At 40.1% G+C, this 18,231-nt stretch overlaps 1 protein-coding gene across 9 annotated transcripts in view; it reads left to right on the top strand.

The window, feature by feature from the left end:
- Positions 1-16,086, top strand: part of MARCH3 (membrane associated ring-CH-type finger 3) — a 65,175-nt gene extending 49,089 nt beyond the window's left edge. For all 9 annotated transcript variants that reach the window (XM_027667591.1, XM_027667593.1, XM_027667595.1 and 6 more), the window contains 2 exons: positions 11,058-11,267; positions 15,404-16,086. In XM_027667591.1, coding sequence (XP_027523392.1) covers positions 11,058-11,267; positions 15,404-15,562 — 369 coding nt within the window. In that variant the 3' untranslated portion in view covers positions 15,563-16,086. The remainder of the gene's footprint in view (positions 1-11,057; positions 11,268-15,403) is intronic.
- Positions 16,087-18,231: the final 2,145 nt, after the last annotated feature.

Here is an 18,231-nt window from a genome sequence, read left to right as displayed (position 1 = left end):
CTATTATGTGTATATGTTTGGGGTGCAGTGTCAAAGTTCTCTTCATTTAGTGAGATAATTGGTTCTCCAAATATTCCCCTGAACTAGATAATGGAAATGGTAAATGGTCCTACTTTCACTGGAGGTGAACGATGCGTGTACCAATGCATTTTAGGAGGTCAAGAGGGACTATTGTACTCATAAAGTGATTTGTACAGCATAGTCTATAGAAGCTCATCCAGTAACTCCTCAGCAGGCCCTGTGTTGTGTAGAGAATACATCCCATTCAGGGGTCACTGACAGATAGTATAAAAATGTTTGAAGCAATCAGTTATCATATTGATCTTTTCTCCTAGAAATCTTCCATCAAGGAAAAAAAGGGTATTTCTGACTATTCAAAGATATATTATTCTCCTTCTTAGAGGGCACAAAAAAAAAAAAAAAAGAAAAGATTGTGTTTTCTCCCCATCCCTTCACTGGACTGATCACTGCTTTTTAGTGCCTTAGCTATGGGTGTGGAAGAAATTTGTATCAATGGAAACAAATTGAGATACTTCACTTGCTTTAACCAGAAACATCATACCTGCTGTTAGTGCTCAGGAGAGGCTGCAGCAGCAGTGAACTTGAAATGAAGTGAGCAGCAAGTGGCAAAGCTGATTATTCAGCCATATTCCTTCCTCTTTGTGTAAATCATTGTGGAAGCAGCAGAGGATTTCTTGCTGCACATCGTGATTGGATGAGAACATAGCATTTCTCCCCCCTGCCCCTTGCCATGTTGTTAGTTTTCCACTAGTTTATTATGAAATGAAAGCATAAAATTTTGTTGTAAGATGTCTTTTTGTTCTCTTTTAGGCAGTTGCTCATGGTTGCACTAAGGATGTGAGGCCATGCTCTCAAACAGGAGATCTTTAGCTCTGATGCAAGGGACATATCTACAGCTGTATCCTTCTTCCTGCATAGGACACAAAAATGCAAGGAGATCACTTCTGCTTTTCCTTCCTAGCTTGTATTATGTGCAGCAGCCTGTTTTTTCCTAGATTTTCTTTGCAAGGAAAAGCAAAGGAAAAACAACATTCATTTTGGCTTGCACTTCCTCTTTCATACATCATATCTTTTCTCCATCGTAAGTTTCTCTCTGGTTAACTGTGTACTTCTCAAGGAAAGTTTTTGCCATAGGACATGGAGTTTTTTTTCCGGGGGAAAAGCTTGTCCCAAGAAATGTATGGTCTGCTAAATTTTTGATGCCTAAAACCCAAACAGAGAGGCAGGAAATGGTAGTACGATCTGTCAGGCAGATCCATCTTCCCAACATCAAATTTGCCAAGCTCCTTGGCCCACTTCTTTTTTAACTGAGATGATTCTCCCCAGAAGAGCTGTGTTTCCAAACCATGAATCAGGTACTATGGTGGTGACTAACCAGTCCTTCAGCATTCAAGGAAAACGTTTTGTGTTTTTTGCCTCTTGTTGCATCGGATAAAGGAGCTCTGGTGACTTGTCCTTTGGCAGTTCAAAGCAGCTCAGATTTAAATTGCCTTGATTATGGGCTGCGCTGTATGGGAACTGTTGTGCTCCCTCCAGCTGACCCTGCTTCTGGTGATACTTCTCAGAGCATTGAGACCTCAAACTTCCTTTTTTCTCCGTCACTTGTGAACTTCCATCACAGCAGCGCTGGGGAGATTGGGCTATGTTGTTGTAAAGGAGGAAGACATGCATTGTGGTACACAAAGAGTTGTTTTCATACTGAAGATCACTGAGTCCTTCAGTTCATCTCTCTTCTGGAAGGCACCTACCAAGCTCTACCATGGAAAATTGAAACATCAGTGCCAATCACTGGAGCTTTCTGTCTCATTTTGGAGCTACCATTTGGAGTTGTTTTTACTAGACAACAGCAGCCCTTGGCAGGCATCAGCAGAGCAAGTCTAGCCATTTCATTTGATATCAAAGCTCGTTCTTCAGATAAGGGGATTGGAGACATCACATTCAGTTAAATGGAGCTATTTACCAATAGTCCAAGAGGTCTTGTCCACATGCACATTACCACTATGTGCACAGGGTTCACAATACTGCAAAATTCAACTCAGGAAGTGCAGTCAAGGTCTGAACCCACCTCTTCTACCCTGTGCTAAATGTGCAACATCCCTGTACAGTGTGATGGAAACTACATGTGTGTGGGACATATGCCTGGGCATGTGCATATCTCACTATCAAGGTGCCTAAGGATGAGTATCCCAAAGGAAAAAGCAGCTGCTGCTGAGTAGCCCTCCTTCTCTCTCCCAGGTCTTGGTCCCCCCACTGCCAATGAGATCGTGTCTGTGTTTGACACAGAGGTCCCAGACTGAAGCAGCAGAAACTCTAGGCACAGAAGGAAAGAGAAATTTATAATATGGTCGTTGGTATGCATAGATTTGATGTTCCTTGTGACAAGCTGGAAGGCTCTCAAAACCAGCACAGTGAAATCAAACTGGCAGCAATTTCAATTAGTGACTGTTATAGACCTTCCTGTTTTATATAAACCTTTTTAATGCAGCCAACCAAAGAAAGCAATCCACTCTAGAAATGTGTGACATTATTCACATAGCTGCTTTTGCTGTTTCAGCATGAAGATTAGGCAAGTTTTATGTAAGTATCATCTTCATTTCAATTTCCATATTGCATCTATGTTGCTTCCACTTGGCTTAGCACAGAAACAGACACAAAACTAGGCAGTACAGATGTATTTATGTGCAATAAAATGTTAGAAAACAGCCAGCCATAATATAAAAATGGTATAAAAACATTATGTGGCCATATGAGTCAGGCTTGTGTTTCTTGTAAGTTACTTACATGTTTTAAACCAACTAGGATTTGATATCTACTGCAAACAAACAGAAAGCACTTAATTAACAATATAAAACTGATAAGCAAAATAGCTTGATTAAGAGAAAAAATAAAGTCAGAATCTTTATCACAATATTGGGAAGAAATTAACTTCAGTTCTTCCCCAATTTGCTGCTGGCTATAGAGCTCATGTTAGTAAAGAAAAATAAATTAAAAAAAAAATCTAAAACCTACATTTATGCATGAAGTAGTTAAGGTAAGCTTACATTATAATTTCAACCTCCCAGAAGCCTTACATTGAAATACGAAATTACTTCTTGTGCAAGACTTTGAGTCATGCTGTTTTTATCTCTTGGGATTCTTCTTACTTATTTTTCTTCTCCACTGCTCAGTGAAGCAAGTCATTAGCATTAAATTACTATAATGAACAGACACGAGATTTGCTGCATGTAGATTTTAAGAGGATCATGCTTAAAGCCAGAAGGAAGATAAATGGTTACTCAGGAAGGAAAACTCACAAATCAAAGTTTAGAGAAACTGCTGCTGCCCATGGAGGTTGGGGAGCAGATAAGCAGATAGGGCTGGGAGCAGATAATTTAAGGATGTGTGTTCTCTTTCCCTTCTTGACCAAAAAAGGGCAGATTAAAAGAGCAAAGTGATGGAGATGCTTTTCTACCTTATTGTCTTCAGCTGTGAAAATAATCTCTCCAAGACCCAAGTCACACAGGGAGAATTTGGAGCAGCCATGTAGATTTCCAGTAGAAGTATGTCTGAGTTAAAGAAAGCATTAAAGAAATTAATAATAAACTCCCCAATAAATATAGTTTTAAATCCATAAACTCTTCAAGATGCATTTTTTTTATCTATTCATTAGCATTGGGCAAAAATCCAAACCAGTTTGTTTGTTCTCTCTCCTTTAAGAAGAAATTAAGTAGCTGTTTTAAGTACCTTACAGCAAAAATTTGCTACAATGCTTGACTTTTCCCAAGCACAAATCTTTCTCATAGTACTGACAGCAAGAATGCAAACAAGAGCAACCCACTGCCCCCTCCCCTCCAAAAAAAACCCAAACCAAAAATTACTTTTCAGTAAACAGACTGTGCCTTGAAACCATCACATCTCTAACTGCTCATTCCTAAATTTATAGTGATCAAGGACAAAAAGCTTGAGGGAAGTTCACAGGAGAAAGCGACTGAACAATCAGAGATGCTACTCTTTAAGGATGAGGAAGATGAGGGAAGATGCAGGGGGTTTTCAAAGGTACAGCTATTTTTGTTTTAGATAATGGTTTTGATGACTTTTCTTTGGACATCATGATTCTGTAAAGGAGTTCTAAACTACCTCATTATTATCTATCTCTGTTCTTCCTGCTGATTGCATTTCCTGACACCAATAGGAGCCAGTGAGAGTTTGCCTTTTCTAGGAAAACAGAAGTGCTAAAATGAAAAGTTTTAGTGCATCTGTCTTTTTGAAGTCCTATCAAGCATTTATTATCTATCATGATTTTTGTTTCCATATATTTCAACCTGTAGATCGGGACATTTGCAATGTGTTGAAATGGTTTATTCTTTTCAGAAAACAAACAAAAAAAATATATGTCGCCAATAACAAATTTGCTTAGCTTTTGAATTAAAATGCAAAACTTGTTTTTTGTTGATTTTCTTGAATGCATACATTTCTCTTCCAATTGGGAATATAGTCATCCAAAATAGAATGGGAACAATATGCATAAAAAGAAATACTGCTTCTCCCACAGTTCCACGACATCTTTTATTCTTGACACATATTGAAATCTTTTACCTGTTACAAGCCATCTCCTGAAATGTAAGTGATACAAGTGGATAGAAGTGATACAAGTGGATAGTAGTAAAACAGAATAGCAGTAAGTAAGACAAATGTTAAAAAGTCTATTGTGTAATTGGACCTGCAAGAAATTTTGTAGATTTTAACAGCATAATATAGCAAGCTTTGCTTATTTGCTATCAGAGAATTACTAATGTTTTTTTTTAGAGGTTGAAGAAGTCTAATCCAGAAACTGGACTCTGCATCTACTTGGTGGAGCTTTGTGTATTGTAGAATCATAGAGTGGTTTGGGTTGGAAGGGACCTTAAAGACCATCTCATTCCACACCCTGCCATGGGGAGGGACACCTTTCACTATCCCAGGTTGCTCCAAGCCCTGTCCAACCCAGCCTTGGACACTTCCATGGATGGGGAAGCCACAGCTTCTCTGGGCAACCTGTGCCAGGACCTTACAACCCTCACAACCAAGAATATCCTGATATCCAGGATATTCTACTCTCTGTCAGTGTGAAGCCATTTTCCCTTGTCCTGTCACTTCAGGCTCTTGTAAATAGTCTCTCTCCATCTTTCTTGTTAGCCCCTTCAGGTCCTGGAAGGCCACAGTTAGGTCACCCCAAAGCTTCTCTTCTCCAGGCTGAACAATCCCAACTCTCCCAGTCCTTCCTCACAGCAGAGCTGCTCCATCCCTCTCATCGTCTTGGTGCCTCCTCTGGACTCACTCCAGCAGCTCCATGTCCTTGCTGTGCTGGCCCCCGGAGCTGGATATCAGGTTCAGTTCCAGGTTCTGTGTGGCCTTTCTCACCCCAATCCTACACAACCTCATAGATAACTTCATCTCTCTGTTCTTCCCAGGTCACCTATTGTAGCTTCAACTGTCTGTGCATGTGCTTCTTGCCCTTCAGTTTGACCAGCAGTTCCCTACTTAGCCATGCTAATAGGTCTCTTGTCTTCCTTGCCCAATTTCTTTCTCCTGTTTTTCAGCTGACAAATGACCCAAGGTCTAGGTTGCAAATTGAGTTATGGTATGAAAGCAACAGCCTGCAGTACTCTCCTTACACTTAGGAATCAACCCTAGGTGCTCTGTGGTTTATTCTTTTCAGAAAACAAACAAAAAAAAAAATTAAAGGTGTATCATACACCACCCTTACAATGAAAAACCTATTTTTTTCCACTTTCAAAAACCATGCAAATGTAGCAAAATTCATTTACTATTTTGAAAAGAAGCCTTGGCTCATTCAGACGTCCACAATTAAAATATCATCTGGAATTTGAGTTATAATAGGGTTTAAACTTAAATAACAGCAAACTCATAGAAAAGTGGTCATAATATTAGCACAATAAAGATCAAATAGCTTAGTTTTTAGCTGTCAAATACACAGGCCTCTGTCTCTGGGATCAAAGAAACATGTCTGTGAGCTGCCACCATGGCCTTTCTAAAAGCACTTGCTAAAGACAGTAACTTTGTGCCAGTAATTGAATGTTTGATCTAAGCAGGAAAGCCAAAAACTGAAACATAAATATTTTCTCAACTGAAAAGGAACTGTCAAATGTTTGTTTTCCTTGGGAAAATACTAGCCCAGGAAGGATTCAAGTCACCGAAAATGTTTCGTTGCTCTGAAAACAAGCATACATACCATTCTAGTCTGGGAGGCTTTATTTTGATTTACACGTACTTAAGCCAGGCCTCAAAACATTTCACTAAAAATGTTAAAACAAATTTTTCAAGTAAAAAAAAAAAAATTGGAACAAAACTGTTCAGGTGGGGTTTTTGGTTTGTTTTTTTTGGGAGGGAGGGGGGAGAGGCAATACATAGTCATCCTGGTCTTTAAAAATGTTCTTCATTCAGAAGGAAAATTCTAAAAAACAGGCAATATCAGTATTTCTGTGCTGAAAGCCCAGGGCAAAATGCTCCCATTGGTTGCTGCTGTCATCAAAACAGAAAAAACAATAATTGCCAACAGTTCTGATTGTGTACAGGCTGCTTTCACCAAGATGGACTGCAGAGCTATCATCATGAAAAGGACTAAATGAACTGATATGTTTGAAGTGCATAAGCTAAATTTAGTTCAAAGAAAAATACATTTAGGGTAGATAACTCCTTCCTGTCCTCTCCTCCCAGCTTCATGCATGATAACTATTGAAATAACCTGCTGCTGGTGTGACTCCAGCAATGATTCTTTAAAATCAGTTTTCCAAGAAAAATATAGTGAACTAGAAGAGCTCTCCAGCAGAAAAAGGGTGTAGCTTTAGGGTCTAATAGGGAAAAACACTATGTACATACTTTACTTAGCATTTGTGAGTCACCTAATTGAAGCTAGACCTGTAGATATGAGCACTTCCAGGATTTGCCCTTTGGCAATGGTGAAGTAGCTCAAAATTTTGTAGGTGTTTTACAGCAGTTTTCTGCTGGCAGCTGATTTTGGTTAGGATGGATGAATTCTGAATGTGTGCATCTTCTGTGTGTTCTGGTCTTCAGTTGCTGCTTGTTCTGATGATTTCCTTCTCCAGTTCTTCGCTTTGCTGGCACCTTGTGCTGATGCCTCTGCCTGTTTCCTTTTTCAGAGGAGCAGTTCTCCTGTCTCTAGTTATGTTTGCTTAGGCAGGATGGAGTAAACCTGTTAAAAGGAAACTGAGCCCAATTCACTCATCTCAGGAGTTTCAGATTTTTTGGTATTGTCAAATAAACATCTCTCTACATCTCACTCGAAAGGGGATTTTTGACAGTTCCATAGATCTGGTATCATGTGCAGTTCTAAATACCAGGTAATATTTTGGAAGCCATTAGTGGGCTTGTAGATCAAAAGTCTCTCAGAGACTCTTGCAAATCCACATGAAGTTTCTGAGCACTAGAATTTGCATTCAAGTTGAAGGAAGTGTGGAGACTCCAAATTCAATTCTGCTTTGTGAAGTAAATGCAATAAATCCTTGCGTGTGCCTACATGTGGCAGTGTGTGAGGTGGAGGAGCCTCAGGTGTGTTAACAGTGTTTTCTCAAGTCAAATGCAGTAAATCAAAAATCCCTTTCAAAATGTAAGCAAGTTCCTTCATAAAACTGTGCCAGCTTTATGGGTTTTAGCCTACACTGTTCCTCATGAGAGGCTATTCCAGAGCTGCATCCTCTGAAGGATGGGAATATTTTTCTGATCCTTACCCTTTTGTGGTCAACTATTATCCATTTCTTCTCAAGCCAACATTGTACATTAGATTAAGTAGCACTTTTACTTCGCTGATGTCCCCCTTCAGTCCTCCCTTCTTCTGGCTTCTGTTCACTTTTGGATAGCACTTGATAAAATGGACCTTTACCAGGCAGGTCAACACTTTTCTTCAAATACGACCCTTTTTATGACCTCATTTTGGTGTTTTGGGTTTTTTTTCTCCCAAATGGATATTATTACTGTGAGAGTCTTGAAGTATTGCAGAAATAATTGAGCCCACTGACACATTTTAATAGGAGAGATTTTAGTGTCATAGTGCAGATTTGACAGCTTTATCTGGCCTTACATCTTCTTCTTTGCCAGCAAGATAGTCCTTACCCTACTGTCACGCTAATTTATCAGCTCAGTGCTTTGTTGGGTTCATTCTGTGGGTATCAGTTTCACAAAAGGATTTGCTGATTTGGCTTTTTAGCTATAAAATAACTAGAGTGCACATTTCCAAAACAAAAGACTGAAACCTAGAGTCTAAACAGGGGCAGATTTAGAAATAGGTGTGCCCTTCTTCAGGAGAAAAATATGTGCTGTGACTGAAATCCATACAGCCATTGAAATAACTTAATCTTTGCATTTGACTTCCACTTCAGAACTAGCTAATGAAATTCCTCCAGCTTTTAAGGTTAGACTGTAGAATTGTGATGGGTTTATTTATTATTTAATACTACTCTTGCCTGTCCTGACCTCATCTAATTACTGAATTACTTGGGTTTGACTCTTTGTTCATATGTCACAAGGCATAAAGATTGCAGGAAGCCATCAGCCTGTGAAAGCAACCTCACACCATTTTTGTCTGCTCAAACTTTCAGTCAGATAAGGTTGCACACCAAAAACTGCTGTCTGAATTCAAGTGCATTGTACTGCACCTCGTGAAAGTCATAGGGTGGAGAGGACAACAAATGCTTTAGTGTGTGTGCTCCCTCACCTGCATTGTTGCTCAGATCTGTGACCTATTTCTTGCACTGTCTGAGCTTCATGGATGCCAAAAGTACCCCAACAGACTGCAATTTGAGGATGCTGGCTCCACTGAATGGACTCATATGTTGCAGTGTGTTCTTCATCACTCAGTTACAGTGGGACAGTCACCAATGGCACTGAGATAAGGAGAGAGTGGCATTTCAATATGCCCTGGGAAAGTGGTGAACACCTGCAGTTCCTACTGAAATTGAGGAGAAATGTGAGTGCTCAGCATTTCTATTCCTGGTCACCTTTTAAACAAGTACTTTTCACAACACCTTTTTGCAGTCATCTTTAAATTTAAGCAGAATCTTAACTTTCAGGTGCTTTCAGTCCCTCTTATTTCCTTAGTGGTTTCACATTACAGGTACTCATGGAAATTGAACAAGGGGGAGGTTGCAATCAGTTCTGTTTAGAAGCAACCAAATATAACCTAGATGTGTTATCCATGCACCCTTGGGGATGCTTTTAAGTAAATGGATGGAAAGTTCCAAAGAAAGTGGTGCGAGACTTTTACACATGACTTCATAGCATTCTCTAGAACCTGCAGTAAAATAAAAAGCTATTCAAATGTAAAGGTATGTCTCCTTATTTTGTGCAAGTTCTGCTTGCTGCCTCTTGCTGTTCTCCCCTTCGTCCTGGTGGGATGGAGAAATGAGCAAGTGACTGTGTGGGTGCTTAGTTGCACATTGAGGTGAACTTACCACTTCTGGTTAAGGAAAGGAAAAAACCAGTATTGAGCCTCTTCTAGAATTAGCATCTTCCATTACAACTTCTTGCTTATAGTAGTACAGAACAGTTATGAAGCACTCCCCAATTCCTTAGGATTTTAAAAGTATTCAAGCAAATTAAAAGCCTGCATCCTGCAAAAAGATGTTTCTGATCCATATTTTTGTGTTCTTCTGAATTGCTGAATTGCACATGAGAGTGGATCTTTGACTACTGAGTTAGCCTGTTGCAGTTAAACCCCACAAAAATCCTGTGAAGTAGATTATTTATTATTTCGTCCTAAGAGATGGTGATGCTGAAATAAACTTGTCCACTGATTTGTGTCTTTTTGCTGGTGCCAGGTTAGTTCCTGGTAAATTTCCTGACTCTTATTTACCTCATGTGAAGATGGAGAGATAAATGCAGTGTTTGTTTTCATGTTGTGGGGAAACTGGGCAAAGATGAAGCACAGGCTGAAAACAGTAGAGAGGTGGGATATCTGGATGAGAAATATTCATTAGTTTGCACATTGCTCTTAGCCTTGTCAAAACTCTCAAGTCCTACTGCTCCTCCAAGTCACTGCTGTAGCATTGTAATAGGAAAGAATAAAAAAAACCCTAAGGTGGCTGGAAATTAAGGGCATTGACTGGTGAAAGGATGAGATGAGACTTCTACTACCATGTGTAACACACTGGGAGGAATGATAGTACCAAAGAGTTTAAGGATATATGAGCCTTATCTGGTTCTGCTAGCACAAAGAAAACCCATAAAAGGATGCTGCAGAGCAGGTTTGACCAAATTCTACAGCTTATTGCATTGGCAAAAATTACAGAGCTGGGTAGTTTTCCTGTTTAAATATTGACTTGTGTGATGAGTTTTTTTTTTATTAAAAAGCCTCAGTTGTACTATTGTAGGTTTAAGTTCTTTCACCTTTGCTATCTAAATCCTGTTTTATAGAAATATGGGCATGTGGACTTGATAGCTGTTCAGTCTTAACCTTTGCTTCAGCAGTTGGCTTTCAGACACTCTGTTCTTGCAAGATTAATATTCTCTTAGTAAAAATAACTTTGTGTGCATTCAACTCTGCTTGCATGTGGATACCTGAAAGCAAGTTGAAAATAGCTTTGTGAATATTACAAAAAAAATCTAACCCCCCAAAAACATGTAAACCCCAAAAAAACCCCAAAACCAAACCCTAAAATAGCATACAACATATGAAACATTTTCTGCTCACTCAAGTTGTAAGGAAATCATATGAATCATCACTCATTAAGAAGGGGGTTTCTCAAGCAGCTCAGGAGCCAAATGCCAGGGGCTGCGCTGTGCAAAAAACTTCCTTTTCTCAAGGCAGGGAATCTGAATAAATGCTGCAGTAGGTACAGATGGATAGAGATGGACACCAGCAGGAAGAGAGGGGGAGAAGCCCAGGCAGGAGCTCTCCATGGACAGCCAAAGCCATGTCCCATGCATGATCCACATTCCCTCCTCGAAGGGGCAGGTCTGCGTCCTCCAAGTAAGCAGCTCACCTTGGGTAAAACATCCTTCCTCCTGCACTAATACTTGCTTTGTCTGCATTTTGCCTGCAGTGGCTGAGGAACCCAGGCCCCCAGCATGAGAGGAGGACTCTCTTTGGAGACATAGTATGCTTCTTGTTTATCACCCCGCTGGCGACCATCTCTGGCTGGTTATGTCTGCGAGGAGCAGTGGACCATCTGCACTTTAGTAGTAGGCTAGAAGCTGTTGGCCTCATTGCACTCACTGTGGCACTCTTCACTATTTACCTCTTTTGGACCCTAGTAAGTATTGGGGTTTTTATTTGACTCACAGAAATGAGAAAAAGAACAATCGAGAAATTTAATTAGGGAGTACTGTAGAGGGTGTGGGCCACTGCACAGAGTGTTGCTTGTATTTACCCTCCATACTGGTAAATGCTTCTGCAAGAAACCCCATTTGAATTCTCTGGAAAACCAGAAAGGCAGTTTGTTTTGGGGTCAGAATTCTGAAATCTAAACACCAAAGCGGATAGAAAGGGAGAAGGGAAGTAACATGAAGGAGTTCAAAACAGATGCTACAGGGGGGAGTTTCATCGAAAATAATGTGGAAAATATAAAGATACAGTGCACAAAAAAGATTTAGGTGAACAACTTGGCTGCCATGGGGGTTTCAGATTTTATTCTAATGCAATGTCTGGCCAACTTTACAACTCAAAAGCATTGGATATGGGTGCATCCCATGCTTTCCTCATTCCTCATTCCCCATGCTCCTGGGGCTGGGGGAGGTCCACAGCAGAACACACCTTACACCAAGGTCTGTAAAAACACAGCTGCCTTTGCAGTGCAGGTTAAACTACATCCTGCACCCCAGTGTGAGTCACTTGCATGCCAATCCATCCTAAGAGCCACTTGATCTCTGCCGAGTTGTTAAACTGAGATCAGTTCCTGGCCCCAGTGCACTGACAGACAGTTGGCCCAGCAGAAATGAAGGGAACAGAGGGCACAGCTGCCAAAATCAGCGTTTATCAAGTTAGCTGAAAACCCCAGGTTAATGTTGAGTTTGAAATTTCACACTTCTAGCTCTGATGTGGGAAGGAGAAGAGCAGAGTTGATGCAGATTGGGTGCATCCACAGAAATGCTGGTGTGATGGTGCCAGCCCATGATAGGAAAAGCTCATCCAAGCCTGTGCTGCCCTGAGTGGGGCCAGTCCATCAGCCCATCCTGCCTGTGTTGCTAGCATGGCCACTAATCCTACAGGGCCAGCACACAGCCTTCCTCCTCAGTGGGTACAGGCACACCACAAGGCTGACCCCTTCCAGCAGTTTTTGATCAGCGCAAGGTTCTGAGGAGGTGACACACTGAGAACTGCAAGAAACCTCCCATGTTGAGCCCTGAGTAAGCTTGGAAAAATGAAGATGATGGAACAAAAAAACCCCATGCTACCTCACAACTAGCTCCAAAAAAGCTGTCAGAGGTATTGTCTCATTTACACATTTGTTACAGTGAAACCCTGTCTCGCTCAAAGAGGACTGCAGGCTGATGTTGGCAGCAATCAACAGCAGGGAAAGCTAAGTTTTGCCTCTGCCTCGTGGTGTTTCTCTTTTAGTTGTTTCTGCTTTTCTGTGAAGCTGCAGCACTGCTTTGTGGCAGACCATTTACTGCAGCAGTGAGGCCACACTTGTTTTTCTGCAGTGCTGTGTGTAGATATGTCTGTCAGGTATGCAAGCAAAGGTTGTTCAAATTTTGTTTGTGTATGGCTGTCTTAGAAACCCAAATGCTGCTCCATTTACAGTCAATTATAATACACTAAATTTACAATCACTAAACTTGTTAGAAGTTGTAAAAGGCAATTTTTAGTTGGATTTAATTAACCATGACACGTGAACTTATATGACTTTGCTTATTAAGACTACTGCAGCACCTCTACTTTAATCCCAATTCCTGTCTATTGCATTTGCAGTGGAAGTGGCAAAAATCTGTTCTGTTCACTTTATTACTTTTATCCCTTCAAAAGCATAGAGAGAAATGTGTTACTGGCACTTGGAGAACATGGTGATAGTGAGCCTGATGTAAATTCATACCTTAGGTGATTTAATCAAAATACAGTATCTTTGATGTCCATTGAGCTGTGGACAGTTGTAATTCCACTCTAAACTATTATTCAGAGCAGTAGGAGCTGAATGGGCTAAGGAAGCAACGTGTGCAGCAGGGAAAGGCAAGGCAGGAAGCCCTTCAGGGCACTGAATCACTCAATGATTGAAGCTAGAAGGCTAATCCCATCAAAATTCTTCACCAGAAACTCTCTTGTAATTTTTTTCAAGTGGGACAATCCTGTATTGCTTACTTAGTTATGGCAGGGAATGCGTTGGGTGCTGTGGGGCGAATTACACACAACATGATATAATGCCCCTTTAGGTCATGGGAAAATTAAGAAAACTAAAACTTTATTTCATTTCCAGTAAATCAGTTTTCTTCTCTGAACGCAAAAGCTGGCACATAGATTATTTACACACCTACAGTTACCCAAGTAAGCAGTGAACAGGAGAGATGCTGTTTTTAGCACCCAAGAAACTGTTTTATCCCTTCCTCTAAAACAGACAGGTTACTCATAAAAAACCGCTGCTGCTTTTCCTCTATATTTAATCACTGCAACTGATGTACACACACCAAAAAAGGCACCTACTACTCCTGAGAAGAAAGCTCCAGAAACAAAAAGGAGATTGCTATTTAAACTAAGAATTCAGGGCCACACTCTGCTTTCTCTTGCATGCAGGTCGTATGATTCCTCTAAAATCGAGTAGCAGCTTGGTGTAGAGCAGGATGTGATCCTTTAGCTTCCAGTACAACATAACTGCTGGTTTAAAACAACAGCTAGACCAAGTTAGTTGCTAGACCAAGCTAGACCAACAGCTAGACCAAGTTAGACCAACAGCTAGACCAGTTGCTGTCTTACTGAAGAGACCAAGAAGGGAGTTTAATGTGTCAAGGATCCAAGAAAATCTAGTCTTTCTTTCAGAATCTCAAAAGTTTCTCATCCAGTGTAACAATTTAGGGTGAGTAACTGGGACTCTGCTGAAATTCAGTAGCTGACATCACTTGTAAACTGCCCCAGGCAAGAACCCTCTGTAAAAAAACTAGGGTATCTTGTGATAACTTAGCAGTTAAAGCCTGGTTTAACAATGCAGCCTTTACTCAAAGAATCTCATGTGATGCTGCTTGAAAATTCAGCCTAAACTGTGGCTTCACTCTCCTGGACAGTCACTGTCTTTTGCATGGCATCCACCTTTGCAGATGTTTGGGTGTTTTTACCCTCCTTGATACACCACATGAACTGTCTTTTTACTAGAGATTTCTCCTTTCATATACAAGGCTCCACAGAAAGGAGAAGCAGGATGCTTTACCTTCAGGGGGACTAGAGGGGAATGGAAGGTGAGAAATCAATTCATCTCTTTGAAGAGCTGCCTTTGGGAAACTGCTTAGTAAACAAAAGCTTTATAGGTTTCCCTCATTAACAGCACACAGCTGTATAAAGGTATAATAAAACAAAAACAAAATTTTTTTTAGCCCTTGTAGGATGTTTTTGAACAGTCAATTTATTTATTTAAAAGCACCTTTTTGCAACAAGGACAGGATACATTCACTGTATGGGTCCCTTCCGCCCACAGCTCAAGAACACTTCATCCCAAAAGTCCCAACCCAATTTACAATTTGTTTTTTGTTGTTTTGTTGTTTTTTTTAAACTGCACATCTACATCATCTCACACAAATACAACTCCCACAACACCTGGCTATCACTAAAATAAGTAGTAAACTACTTTTTAAAAACACAGGGCCAAGCTATCTTGCACATCTGTAGCAGTCAGGCATTCCTCTTCCACAATAAGTTTGAAATTGGTTGGCTGATAAAAAAAACTTCAGAGACAATAGAAATTGAGATACACACATTGTCAGATGGCTCACACTGATCTGCTGCCTCTGTGCAATCCTGACTTTGATGCATTCAGCAATAAAGCATTACAAGGTAGAACATACAACCCTGCACAGAGTTTAGGTGCCTGGAGGCCTTCACCATTCATCCAATTGCACTGTTTGTCGCTTTAAACCACAGCATGAAAGCATCCTAAACTTATTGTCACTGTGTCTGTCAACAACTCTAGTTCTTGGGAAAGACAGAGGCAGGATGTCTGATTTTTTTCATGTTATAAAAAAGGGGAAGGACAGGTAGGCAACAGCAGAAAGTGAGGCACAGGGTGCTTTCCTTCTCTGCTGTGGCAACTTGGGGCATGAGTCACCTACAGGGTAGTTCTCATCTTTTCACCACTTTTTGCCTGTTAGGCTGCTTCTCAATTTTTTGTTCTGCCCAAAGGCACTTCCCCCCAAGTCCCATTGAATCCTTGGAGGAGCACAGTGACTGAACCCATCTCTGTTCTCTCCCCAGGTGTCCTTCAGGTATCACTGCAGGCTCTACAATGAATGGCGTCAGACCAATCAGAGAGTGATTCTGCTCACCCCAAAGTCTGCTCACATCCCCCACAACCAGCAGTCCCTGCTGGGCCTACAGCCCCTCAAAAGGAACTCAAAGGAGACAATCATTTGATTTGGGCAGGTCTGCACAGGGGCCAAGCACTAAGAATATTTTCCTTAAACTCAGACACTGCCCAGAGCCCAGGAGTGTGCTGTTCCCATCTACAAATTCTTTGCAGAGGATTGAACTACTGTTTCAATCCAAATCACAGATGCTGCAATCGTATGATATTTGCTAAGCTGCCAAACTTGTTTATTTAGCAGGTACTGTATGGATTCTACAAATTTGTGTTAATTCTTGCATTATCGAGCAATGCAAACTTTTTTTATTGTTTAAAGTATTAAACTGTGGTAATTAACAATGGACAACAGGTTTTAAAAGTGCTTTCTTTTTATAATTTCATATTCCTACAGTATTATTTCTTTAGGTAGCTAGACAGTAACCAATATTGCATTGTTTCCAAAATTACAGCAATGGCATTCCCTCAATTTTATCTGCAGGTCCATTATACCAATATTTGAATTATTAAATTTCATCTGTAATGAGTTCTATAAATTTATATATTATTTAAATGCTATAAAGTGATTAGAAAAATATCTTCTCTATTTTCTGTTTGGCAGAGAAGGTCTGATAGGAACATTCTTCAGTAAAAAAATCAGCATGTGCAAAAGAGAGAAATTACACAAATTGCAATAATATTCCCATCAAAAGTATTATGGTACATAGGACTCAGGATTTAAAAAAAAAAAAAAAAAGTACTTTTTCCATGTAGAAGCAACAAATCAGGCACCACATTCTTCAGTGAAGTGCATGTTCGACTGGTGTGAATTCAAACAATTCACTCTGCATTTACACCAAGCTGAATTTAACTCTGAGACTTACTTTTGTAAGGACAACTCTGGGTACAAAATGAATGAGATTCCTCAGACAAGTTTTAGGAACCAGGAATTCATCTTGCTTAAAATACAGCATTATTTTAAAGCTGCAGAATATTCAGCTTGACAGGTAGGTTTAGCAGTGTATGGAAACCCTGACCTCCCATGGTAGCACTAAGACTAAGGCATCTCTTAAAAAAAATTAATACAGAGCTTACTGTGGTGACTAAATTGGAGTAAAAAGACTAGACCTTATTCCTAGATGATGTGATCTATTTCCCCTTGATTTTATGCCAAATTTCTTCAACAATTCTTTACTCTCAGAAGACACAGTTATGTAGATAGACTTATTTTAAATAATTACACAAAATTTTACTAGCAAATGCTGCTAGAACTAGAATTTGATACAAAGAATTTGATTTAATTTTTTAGAAATGTGTGTAGATGGCAATGCCATCATGTGTTTTGTTTTCCAAACTGTGGGAACTGAAAACAAAAAGGAAGACATAGCAGGAAGGCTAATAATTTGTCACTCAAAGTTCAAGGTATTATGTGTGTTTATCATCAGACATGAACTTATTTGATGTTGTGTGTGGTCTGTGGGAGAAAAAAAGCCTAGTACACAAAGCCAAATCTGTTATCTTTATTCTGTCTGTGGACCAGTCTAGCTAAAAGCGTGTTATTTAACAATATTCTTTGTAACTGTCAATTTCATGGGGATATAAAAATCAACTAACTATATAAAGTAATAATAGCCTCATTCTGACATAAAACTACTTTAAAAGCAAGACATGTAGGAAAATCATGAACCTGCAGGTCTATACTCATAATAAGGTGAGAGGTTGGTCCCATTTGGCCATGAATAACTGCTTCTCTTCCAGAGAAAACTATACAAGACTCTGAATACACAGATATCACAAACTCTGTGATAACCTAAAATCTGGTAGTGCTTTTTTTTTTTTTAATAAGCCCTCTTCCCAAAGGTCACTTAACTATGTGGGTAGAAGACTGAACTTGCACTTTAGCAGAGTTCCAGGTTAAAAGAAAATCTGCTGGGCACAGAAATAAAGCAGATCCAGCTGGATGAGGACACTGTCAGACAGGGTTTTAATGCCTATACCTTTGCTTCAGATAAGCTTTCTTCAGAACTGTTACTGCTTTTGCTTCTTTGGGAGATGCCCCAGAAAGCTGGCCCACTAAAAGAGCTAAAGAAGCTCTCCCTTCTAAAAAAAAATAACTGTGAATTTATTTAATATCTTTATCTGTTACTTTTTGAGACCAAGCTCCATTTAACACAGAACTGGTTAATTAAACAAGCATTTTCCTTGCAACAGTATTGCCTATTTACTGCCAAATACTGATTTAGGGTACTCAAAACTGTCTTTAAAAACTACTAGACAATGCAAAATCATAGAATCACACAATTCAGGTTGGAAAAAAACCTCTCAGATCATCAAGTCCAACCACTGACCCAGCACTGCCACATTCACCACAAACCATGTCCCCCATGTGCCAAATCCACAGGTTCTTTGAACATTTCCAGGAATGATTATTCCACCGCTTCCCTGGGCAGCCTGTTTCAATGCCTGACCACCTTTTCAGTGAATGAGTTTTCCTAATATCCAGTCGCAACCTTGCCTGGCACTGCAGGGGGTTGTTGTGACCTGACACTTCCCCTTGTTGTACCTCACACAGCTGGCCTCATCCCATCAATCCAGCCCATCCAGATCCCTCTGCAGAGGCTTCCTGCCTTCCAGCAGATCAACACTCCCACCCAAGTTGGTGTTGTCTGTTAATTTGCTGAGGAAACTCTTGACCCCCTTGACCAGATCAATAAAGATACTGAACAGAGCTGTACTGAAGATG

Source organism: Corapipo altera, unplaced genomic scaffold, assembly GCF_003945725.1.
Source record: "Corapipo altera isolate COAL_440 unplaced genomic scaffold, ASM394572v1 61003, whole genome shotgun sequence".
NCBI lineage: Eukaryota > Metazoa > Chordata > Aves > Passeriformes > Pipridae > Corapipo > Corapipo altera.
The sequence above is the reverse complement of the archived record's forward strand: the minus strand, read 5'-3'. Positions and strand labels throughout refer to the sequence as shown.